Below are 11,975 nucleotides of genomic sequence, written 5' to 3'. Positions count from 1 at the left end.
GTATAACAGGTTTCACAATAAATATCAATTAATGAAATTGTTATTTTTTCAATTTTTTACAAAAGGGGGTGGGGGGTACGTGGGGTGGAGACGCACATGTATGTGGGATTTTGAACAAAGTATTTCTTCCTGCTATACCCTGTAGGCTGTCAGTAGAAACTACAATATATTTTCTATCGGTAGTGGTATAAATTCAATTCCCCGCGCTTGCGCGGGATTTCATCTAGTACTCATAGATTCTTCCTCTGTTCAAGGCTTCATCCGGATCAAGAGGTTTTGTATGTTACTTTATAGGCTTATCGCGCACTAAAACGTCCACTCTCTACCATCGGCTCATACATTCACACTCCCTACCATCGGCTCATACATTCAAAGACGTCCGAGAGGAACGAACGACAACGCTGCATAGGAGAGTGGTCAGGTCAGAGGTCATAGGGAAAAAAAATTACATCCGGGTTACTGATGTCTGTAAACCATCGAACGAAGACACTGATCATCATGTTTATAACCGCTTATAACACATTTATTAAGCACGTAAGTTGAAAAAAATTATAGCAGTCAGAAAAAATGTTCAAAGGTTACTATCGAGAGTTCAAGACTATAAAGCTTCATTCATTTTTCTTAAATTTGAGCTTGTAAAATAGGTGAGTGGAACCTATGAAATTGTCTGCTCTCTACTTTCACTTCGCTTTGTTTTCTGTCACACTAGTTAGAAATTTGATTAATAAACCACAAGCATAAAGTTTTTTGGTGACGGGAATACTAATGCATATTTTCAGATATTCAGCACTAATTAATGTCGGTAAATGTGTTTTTTTGTGTTGTGTTTTACTTACGTTGTTGACAGTTTTTTACAACTTCCAAAAGCTTTGTGCTAATAATCACAAACTCTGTTTTAATCTTATTATGTCTAAAAGAAGCTGTTGTGTGAAAGGATGCACAAACAGGTGGTATACATTACAAAAATGGAGACAACAATTTTGTTCAATTCATAATACAAATTATGGAACAGGAAAATGTATTTGTGAACCTCCATTTGTCCTCATTCCATTCCGAACTGTGGCAAAAGACTCTCATGCAAGAGCTGTCTGGGTAAAAAATGTAAATCGTTCCTCAGGGAATCACAACTGGGAGCCAGATTCCTACTACTCAAAGGTGTACTCATACCATATTTTGTAGATGGGAAACCAAGTACACTTAATCCCTACCCTATGTACTCTACACATGGGTCACTCTAATCCAGTAAAGCAAGGAAGAGCTCCCCAAAAGAAAAAAAAGATTTCTCTCATGCAATCAAAAAAAGAAAATTTCAAGATGAAGTGAGAGAGAATGATCATCAATTGGACAAAGATGATTTAAAACAAAGTGTTTCTTTTGATCATGATTATGTTGAAGTTTGTGATCCTTGCATGTACAAAAGTGTTGAAATTTTAAATCAAAAATCAAAGTTCTTGAATATGAACTTGCCAAGTCAAGGGAAGAGAATCACAAGCTGAAGAGAAAAACGTTCAATGTAAAACCTACTGACACTTTAAAATCTGACAAAAAAGTTAGGTTTTATACAGGTTTTCCTTCACTGAGTTCATTCAATGCTCCACATAATGCTCTTGAACCTAAGCTGAAAAGTGTAAGGTACTGGAAGGGTCCATCCTTCCATTGCAGTACACTGAAACATAAGATTTTCAAGAAATTTAGGGCCTCTAGAAAGTTGTCTACAAAAGATGAGTTACTTTTAACCTTAATGAAAATCCGTCTTGGGTTACTGGATGAAGATTTAGCTGACAGGTTTTCTGTGTTGTATGTATCAAGAATTTTTACCACTTGGTTGAAGATTCTTAGCAAATATCTTGGTAAGCTAGTTTTCAATCCTCCAAAAGAAGTTGTTCGTGCAAATCTTCCCCCAAAATTCAAAACACAGAAATACTCCTCAGTTCGACACATTATTGATTGTTCCGAATTCTTCATTGAGAAACCTCAGAATATGATGGTTACAAACCAGTGCTGGAGTGATTACAAACATCACTATACTGCAAAATTCCTTGTATCACTCCAGCAGGAATGATCAATTTTGTGTCAAACTGTTGGGGAGGTAGAGCTAGTGACAAATGTATAGCAATGAACTCTGGCTTCCTTGATTTCCTAGCGTCATGGCTGACAAAGAGTTCAGTGATCTTATGGAAGAGCTGACGCTTTCTCATGCAAACTTGCTTGTTCCTCCAGGAAGGCATGGTATTGCACAGGTGGCTGCGTATGATGTACAGAAAACAAAAGAAATAGAAAATAGGAGAATATATGTAGAACAAGCCATAAGATGTATTAAATTCTTTCTCTTACTGAAATTTGAAGTTCCTGTTACAATTTGTCAACATTTAGATGACATACTCAAAATTGTTTGTGGAATATGCAATCTTTATCCACCCCTTCCTAGGTATGATTGAAATGGTAAAAAACTAAGCTATAAAGAGTTTGTTTCTCTTCAGAAACCTTTATATTTTAAAATTTTGCAATAACAAACATGAAATCAGTATATGACAATCCTTTAACTAATATAAATTACACGTTTGTCAATACATTCTTGACATTGTTTTTGTCATTCTCAGAAAGTTCACATTTTATGGTACTTATGCCCTAATTAAGGTAGTTCACAATAGATATAAATCTCTCTTTATATATTATATGAAAGATATTCAACAATAATTTTTTTCCCATATAGTTTGAAATATGGCCTATCACACCCCTTTGGTGTCTTTGGAAATGGTAGCGATATGTTTCCCGCCGATTTGAAACGATCAGAGCTAGTCCATAAAATTTTGATTGCCAGAAAATTGATGATAGAATTTTGATTTGCTAGAAAATTGATGATAGAAATAAGTAGAATACATAGAAATGAGCAGATCTGTTACAGTGCAAATTTATTCAATTCTGGTGCAATGGGAGATGAGATCCATCTTTTTCTCAAGTAAATCATGACAGATCCCCCTCCTCTTTTTTTTAACTGTATAGGTTTGAATTTGTAAAAGGAGAGGAAAATCATATACATAAATGTAATATTTTTTATTTAACTTTTTTATTTTTTATTTTTTTTAATTAATTTTTTTTTTATTTATTTATTTATTTATTTATTTAATCTTTTTTTTTTTTTTGGATTGATTGATGTATGTAATAACTATGTTGTTTTACATCCCTATTTATTTTTTGTCAAAAAAATTTTACGTAAATTTAAATTAGAGGTGGGTTTGACCCCCAACCACCTAAAAATTTCTAAAGCATCCAATTACATGTATTAAGAATATAAAATTATTTAAGCAAGAGTCCTATGGACCAAAACGCTCACCTGAATCACTGTGGCCCCTCTTGTTCATCAGCAGATTCCTATATATTTCTCGAGTAAAATTTGATCACCCATTGTAGTCCCAGCCTATTCCCAGAGATTATGATTTTAACAGACCTAAATCTACACTATCTGAGGATTTTTTTTTTATTAATATGACTAATCATGACTTTTTTCTTCCTGAAAAAAACCACACATTTTTTAAGTTTTTGTATACATTCCCCTGTAAAACTTTGATCGTCCATTATGTATGTATATATATATATATATATATATATATATATATATATATATATATATATATATATATATATATATATATATATATATATATATATATATGTATGACTGATCATGGCTTTGCTGTTCTTCTTCATCAGATTTTTTTGAAGATTTCTCCTAAGTATTCTACGGAAAACAGAAATCTTTTATCCCCATTGTTTGTACATGTAGCTCCTCCCTACCCCAGGGATCATGATTTGTACAAACTTGAATCTATACAACATGAGGATACTTTCATATACAGATATGATTAATCTGGCATGGCTTTCCTATTCTTAAGAAAAAGATTTTTCCCACTTATTCCCTTGTAAAATTTTGATCGCCCATAGTGGTCCCACCTTACCCCCGAGGGTCAGATTTTGAATCTTCATTATGTCAGAAAGCTTTGAATTCACATAACTTCTATCTTTTCTGGTATTGGTTCTTGAGAAATTTTTTAAATGACCACACCCAATTTTTACTTTTTCTTATCTTCCCTCGAAAGAGGGTGTGGCCCTTCATTTGAAAAAAAAAAAAGAAAACTTGAAGCCTTTTTACCCAAGGATACTAAAACAACATGAAAGTGTCATAGATTGTTTATTTTCATTTATTTTTTTCAAAACGTCGTGTTATATATTTTTTTTAACTTGAAACAACCTACATTTCTGAATTTAAAGAGATAGTGAATATTACAAATGTTATAAAGATTGCTATCTGCCCCCCCCCCTTTTTTTTTTTTAAGTAGAACAGGTATGGTCAAGAAAATTTGCTCAGATTGATTTATTAAGTAATCAGGAAAGAACTTGATGATCAGACTTTAAAAAACAACAATTACCGCCTTTAATGAAAGAGAAAAAAAAAATGCATTCACAAACATGACAACGCAACATGCATCTGCAATGTACCCCACAATGCTCGGATCCAGAGACTGAAGTGGGTGGGGGTCAGGGGAGAGTTTTAGAGGTATTAACTAAATTTCAAAGTTAAAGTAATAAAAAAGATCTTAGAACACCCCCTTACCTCCCCCCCCCCCTCTAACCCCCATGGAAACACAATCCCTATGTTATAGAATCTCCAAACCTTGGGCTTTTTTTATATTCAATTCAATTCAATTTATTTATTGATTCACCAAACATGTTGGCATACAACCATGTTACATACAAAAATATTATTGAATGTAATTTGACATATTTTGTAGTACTTAGGTGCTCAACTGCCCCGGTGACGAGACAACCTTGCACCTTCTGTAATAATTGTTATGACTAATACCCCTTTGAGAAAATAAATTGAACATTTTGTAATTTGATGGCGTGCACAGAATGTTGCACTTCATTAATACCAAGAAATTTTGTCCAATCAACTTTCTTAATATCGCTAAACTCAACTATTTTGATGGATTCAATCGGTATGGACTTGTGATATAACGTTAGATACACAAGTTCTATTAATTTGCACTTCCTAATCTGCTAATATAATTTAAAAATTTTCAGCGACTATTGAATAAATTTAAAATAGAAAAACAAGGAGTAATTGAATGTTTTAATAATTTCAGACGTTTATCTACTATTTAATTTGGTTTTCATGACAGAAATATTTTCTGTCGGATTTCAACAGGTTTTGCGTATACAGACATATGGCGCCGAAGTGCAAAAGTGGAGGGAAAAACTTCAAAAAGACAAAGATGACAGACATGGAAACAGGCAATGATCACGGGGACCGTGTGAATGGAATAAAAAATGTAGATTCTAAAGAAAAAAGACACGACGAAGAACTTTATTTAGAAGCCGTGCAGCGTGTTATTGACCACGGGCATAGAAAAAGCAACAGAACAGGCATCGATACTTTATCTATCTTCGGGATGCAAATGAGGTTTTTTATTTTGTTAATATTGAGACAAATTAAAAATTCAGTGCATGCTAACTACTAGTATACTTTGAACAGTTGAAACGAGATTTTTTCCTAAGAGGGTTCCTACCAATAAAAAATAATTATGATCCTACTCATTCCTACCCCAAATTAATAATGGCTCAGCTCAGAGCCAGAGCAGGTCCAGCACAATCTCTTGATTTGGTTGTATAGCTCTTACAGGCCCGTAGCAACGGTTTCAAGGGGGGGGGGGGGCAACTCCCCCCCCCCCCAAATCTGACAAGCAAAAAAAAAAAAAAAAAAACTACATTGACCAAAGGGGGGGGGGCAACTTCCCAAAATTATCTGACAAGCAAAATAAAAAAAAGTTTATTTACTGTCCAAATCCCAGAAATTGCTAGTGCTCAACCTTACAACATAAAAAGGGGGGGGGGGGAATCGGCATCTGAAGGAAAATTTAATATAGCAAAATACTACACTGAGAAAAAAGTAGGGGGGCCTGGCCCCCCGCGCCTTCTACGGGCCTGTTTTAGCCGGGTATGGGGGAAAATATTTAGGAAAGATAACTGGTGTCTAGCCTCTAGGGCTGAGAGCTCTACAGAGGGGTAAAGGCCCCTGGCCTCAATTTTGAGCATTTGTATTGCCATTTACACTAACAGTGCCTAAAATTCTGAATTTAAAACCATTTTTGTGTCGCACAAAATATTACATGATCCACCAAGCATACCATGGCAAAGCAGAGTGTAGATTCCATTGTGGCAATGAGGCAACTGCCTCACTAGATTTTTCAGCAACATCCCCTTTCTATAATGAATAATACATTGCAGAAAATATTTAATACATTTTTAAAACTAATACTTTTTATTTAAAATTTAAACAAATCAATAAAATGTTGGAGGCGGCCCCCAGACCCCGGGGCACAATAGTTTTGATCACTAGAATTTTAAGTCAAGCTATGCCCCTGCAAAGGTGCCATCACATCGAAGGGAGACAAGTTAGTCTTGATTATAAGGGATCGGTATCGCCAAAGATTTCGTATCACGATATATCACAATTTTTTCCAAAAGTATCATGATAATATCATGATATTTTTACAAGCAATTTAAGAAATATGTTGGAAAAACATAACTTCACTTTTTTATTTACATATTAATATAAACTATGTTTGGATGCTAGGATGTCGTTCTTGTACCGTTTTCAGCATTTTTTACACTTCCTACAGTGATTTTTTTTAGGGCCGATTTGGGGCCGAAATTCGGCCCCAGTCCCAATTGAAAATATGCCTGTATTTTCCCAAAATATAGTGGAAGTTTTCTTAAAGAAAAACTTACAAAATATGTGATCAAATTCAGTTTGTTTATTGCATGTTTCTCAGTAAAGTTCAAGCAGTTTTTGTTGATCAGTCATGCTGGATTCCTTCATGATTAGATAATTCATACCACTATTTTTCTTGCTATAAGTAATTAGATAATTCATACCAAGAATAGTCTTGATTTGTTACAAACAATTGTTACTTAAGGTAGTATGGGATACCTCCACGTTATGACGTATTTCCGTTTGAAGTATTGTTTTGATTTGCATGAGTGCTTATTATCGGGTCAAAATTTGTAGATACACCATTGAAAAGAACACTCTGAAGCCTATTTCAATGCAAGTTCTCACAAGTCGGCATTTTAAGTAAAAACAGACAAAAAAATCGCAGGTATATAAATTTACTTATAATTGTACAACGGACATTTAAAAAAGCAAACCCCTGTAAAAGGTAGTTTCAACATTGCTGCTTTTGAATACTTTTAAGCAAAAGCTGTATTTCAATTGTTTGAGTAACTGTACAGCACCTTGTGTGCGGTGAGGCATGGATAAGTGCGATTACTTCACATTGTGCTGAATTATCACCAATCAATTATCACGTTAACCAGAGCTGGACTTTTTTGTTATTTAATTCAAGAAGTAACTGTTTGGTCACAAATCAGCTAGCTGTTGTATATAGTCCCAAAACGTTCAGATGAATGCAATTGCTCTGAACAAGACACGTCCTGGAAAGCGATTGTCCATGCATTGTTTTCAAAACCGCTCAAAGTTGAAAACTACAAAGTGCGATTTTTTATGGTTGGGAAAAAATGCTCATCATTTCTAAAATAGCACCCAGGTTTTTTCAACCCTTGGAAAATAAAGAAGGATAACTCTTCCGCTCGGATCTTTTAATTCAAAAAATTTTAAATGCATTTTATATTTTCCATTTATATATATATTTTCAATTTTTTTATTTCACTTTGCTAACATATTAAGATACATTCTTATTGTAGACTTTCATGAAATGTTATCCGTCTGTTTTCAAGAAATAAAGTTTTCCCAGTTTTTTACGCTTATTTTTTGTTGAAAATTAAAAAAATACTAAAACATATTTCTTGTCATTTTTGTTTTTATAAACACTTTATATTAGCAAACGCCTGCCTATAATATTAAGCTTATGAAAAAAGAATTATGCAAGAAAAAAAATCGTTTTTGTATTTCTCATTAAAATAATAAAAAAATTATTAAAATTACACTTTAATATACTGAAAGGTGGGGGTATTTCAAATCCTTCTAATTTGGGTACATAAATATGTAGGAGAAGTTTCGTTTGGTATCCCATACCACCTTAAAGTAATATTCAAAGACAAAAACAATGTTTTTTGACAATCCTTTTTATGTGACTGGGTTTTCATGGAAATTCCAAGTTTAGCCTAATTGATGCTGAAATTCCCAATTCTGAGGGCCCCAGCCCCCAGTCCCAAAGTACTGAAAAAAAAAAAAACATTGTCCTGTAATTGTAATTCAAGATTGAACAAATAAATAAATAATTTCTGGAATTTATAATTACTTACCTAAAAACTGGTATTTTAGTCTCAGTATCACGATACATATCATGCAATTAAAAATCACGATATACTAGTATACCAATAAAATGGCACGTCCCTATTTATTATCCTTATAGTCTTAAGTGTAAGTTTCTTTTACGTTTGCAATTGTTTATTAATTTGTACATAAACAACTTATTGTTGGATATGACCCGAAATAGTTTATGTATGAAGGGAGAGATTCATTTCCAAAAGGAGTAGGTCCTTTGACACTAAGCAGTTGGCATTTATCATTAGGTGGATGCAGTTCATTACATGACAATGATCATGAATGGTTGTATTTTGAAGTTTTTAATTAGAATGCAGTTTTCTTTCATGATATCACAATTTGAAATATTCTAAAGTTTAATCTTGTATCAAATAATGTTCACAAGTTTAAGATTGAGAGTTTGTTTCTGTTCACTGAACTTCTCGTCACTCTATGTTTAATTACCAAAAAAAAAAATGTATTTACAAAAAAATACTACTTTGTAGATACAATCTGCGAGATTCTTTCCCTCTGCTTACAACAAAGCGAGTATTCTGGCGGGGTGTGGCTGAGGAACTGTTATGGTTTGTTCAGGGCTGTACAAATGGCAAGAAACTCAGTGAAAAGGGCATCCACATCTGGGATGCTAATGGCTCAAGGGAGTTTCTGGACAACCTTGGTTTGACACACAGGGAGGAGGGGGACCTGGGCCCAGTTTATGGATTCCAGTGGCGACACTTTGGGGCAGAGTACAAAGACATGCACACTGACTACACTGGTAAGAAAACACAAAATATACCATGCATTAAAGGTAACACAACAAGTTTGTTTTAGTATGCTTACTAGTACTGATGTCTATGATCTTTGACTTGCAAAGTACAATTTATTATTAGTACAGCCAGGTGCATAAAAACTGATTATTTATTTAATTTTGAGTATCAAACATGAATATCATTTGTAGGTAATGACTATAAAAAAACTGACCAAATCAATAATTCCTTGTTTGAGGTAAACTCCACATAATATTGCTTTATTTCAAAGTTGTCCAAGGGGTAAAAAATGCTGCTGTTATGTCATGTTGCTATAAATCGAAAGGGAATGAAGATACCAGTTTTGTATTCATGTTAATTCTCAATAAGGCCATACCAATTTGCAATATAGTTCGTTGGATTCGCCGCTTCTATTTGTAACAATTCCAAATTATAATATTATCAAAAAATATGTCATCCTGCGCATCCAAAAATATCTGTGGACATTTTTTTTACTTTTTAAACCAAACGCACAAAAGACTTCAGAACACATGTTGAAGAATGACAGAAGCGCGGGTCGTACTTGGTAACTCATACTGTGTAACAAGGTGTCATTGTGTGACTGTCTACTCTTTAGATGCATGATATGTCAATAGTTAAAAACAGTGGATGTGATTTTTTTCCTTATACTGCAATTGAACTAGAAGCCGAGGAAACTTTTGAAGCGCTGTTCGATGTTAATATAAAGAGAACATCGAAAAGTCCACGAAAGGTTTGGGGAATGTTGATGATGTTTGCTCTATCAAAATTAAAAAAAATTCTAAGAGAGATGTAATTGAGATTTCAAGACCGGACATGTACCTAGGAATTTGCACCGAACTGAACAGAATGTTTGTAGATATAACTACATGTAAATTGCAATGTACAGAACACGTACCTCATTCAAAACATGAAAAACAGAAAGTAGACACATTTTTACATTTCATGAATGCTTCCAAAAATTCTCTCCTTGGAAAAATTACAGGCAAACGAGACCACAGAATTTTTTTAATGATTTGATAGATTGGATAACAAATTGGAGAGGAAATTCTTCAAAAAGACCTTATTTAATGTAGCAAAATATTACTTGGTATGAATTATTTTTGAAACTCAAAAATGTTAAAAATCATAAGTTCATGTGATATACAAATGATAACTAATAATTTTAAGTCTTTATTTTTTAAGCGCTCGCTCTTTGATATCAAATTATAAAATTATATTGTATTTGCTAGCCTCATAATTTTTAACCCCCAATTGAATAATAATATATGTAAGATTATTTTGCCCTCTCAAGCTTGCCTCGCTTTTTATTTTTAAAAATCTGAAGAACTATTTTACAAATTGTTGTGGTCTAAAAACAAACTTTTTTTCTGTAGGCCAGGGAGTGGACCAACTAAAAGAGGTGATTGATAAAATAAAGAACAACCCGGATGATAGACGGATCATCATGTCAGCGTGGAACCCATGTGACCTAAAGAAAATGGCTCTCCCTCCCTGCCATGCCTTTGTCCAGTTCTATGTGTGTAATGGGGAGCTATCTTGCCAGCTGTATCAGCGATCTGGTGATATTGGTCTTGGTGTACCATTCAACATTGCCAGCTACTCATTACTTACTTACATGATAGCCCACATCACTGGGCTAAAGCCCGGTGATTTTGTCCACACTCTGGGCGATGCCCATGTCTATGTCAATCACCTGGAGCCATTGAAGATTCAACTTCAGAGGAAGCCGAGATCGTTTCCAAAGTTAGTGATCAAAAGACAAGTGGAAGACATTGATGAGTTTAAGTTTGAGGACTTTGAGATTGTAGGGTATAATCCTCACCCTAAAATAGCCATGGAAATGGCTGTGTAATGCTAGTATACATTCTCATTTTTGTACATTTGGAAGAGTAGCTAGTTTTGTTTCCTTCAGTGATGTGTTCAGAAATTGAGATCATGATGAAAAGTCTTGTGTTTAAACCTCTCAAAAGAATGATACTGTGTTGATACTTTGCTGATACTTTGTTTCATTTATTGTGTATGAGAATGATGCTTTGTTTTTTTAATTCGTATTGATACACATGTACATGTATACATTCATTCATCATAGTTTATGCCATAGACACGGTACTTATCTGATACAAGACATGTATAATGCAATAAAGCATGAAATACAATTCTTTGATTTTGAATGCATGAAAATCCAAGACCACTTTTAACTAAAATTTTATGTTATAACCAAAGCCGAAATTATGAGCTAAGTACCGGTAAACATGTATAAAATTCATGGTAAAAGTATTTCTATTTTATGAATGTAAGTTACATGGAGATGTTCTCTTAAGATGGTCTTAGTAAGGGTATAGGGGAACCCCTATAGGGGGCTTTTGCAAACAGGTATATTTTGAAAGTACTTGACCACTTTTTAGCTCACCTGAGCCGAAGGCTCAAGTGAGCTTTTCTGATCAAAATTTGTCTGTTGTCGTTGGCATAAACTTTTCACAATTTCAACTTCTTCTCCAGCGCTACTGGGCCAATTTCAACCAAACTTGGCACGGAGTATCCTTGGGTGAAGGGGATTCAAGTTTGTTCAAATGAAGGGCCACGCCCTCTTTCAAGGGGAGATAATAAAGAATTAGTGAAAAATTAATAGCATCTTTTAAAAATCTTCTTCTCAAGAACCACAAAGCCAGGGAAATTGAAACTCATGTGGAAGCATCCTCAGGTAGTGTAGATTCAAATTTGTTCAAATCATGACCCCCGGGGGTAGGGCAGGGCCACAATGGAGGATCAATGTCTGAAAAAGAAATATATAGGAAGGTATCTTCTGATGAAGAACTGCAAAGCCATGATTAGTCATTTTGATATGGAAGCATCCTCAG

General features: G+C 34.1%; 1 protein-coding gene across 1 annotated transcript; it reads left to right on the top strand.

Moving 5' to 3' along the window:
- Positions 1-483: 483 nt before the first annotated feature.
- Positions 484-11,273, top strand: LOC133185604 (thymidylate synthase-like). Its single transcript, XM_061320919.1, has 4 exons — positions 484-534; positions 5,181-5,461; positions 8,833-9,104; positions 10,491-11,273. The coding sequence occupies exons 1-4, from the start codon at positions 499-501 to the stop codon at positions 10,967-10,969; spliced, it is 1,068 nt and encodes a 355-aa protein (XP_061176903.1). The 5' UTR covers positions 484-498; the 3' UTR covers positions 10,970-11,273.
- The last annotated feature ends 702 nt before the right edge of the window (positions 11,274-11,975 follow it).

This window comes from Saccostrea echinata, unplaced genomic scaffold (genome assembly GCF_033153115.1).
Source record: "Saccostrea echinata isolate AGI-Se365-2 ecotype Australia unplaced genomic scaffold, CSIRO_AGI_Sech_v1 ptg000012l, whole genome shotgun sequence".
Classification (NCBI taxonomy): Eukaryota; Metazoa; Mollusca; class Bivalvia; order Ostreida; family Ostreidae; genus Saccostrea; species Saccostrea echinata.
Note: the sequence above shows the minus strand (reverse complement) of the source record. Positions and strands in the feature narration are given on the sequence as shown.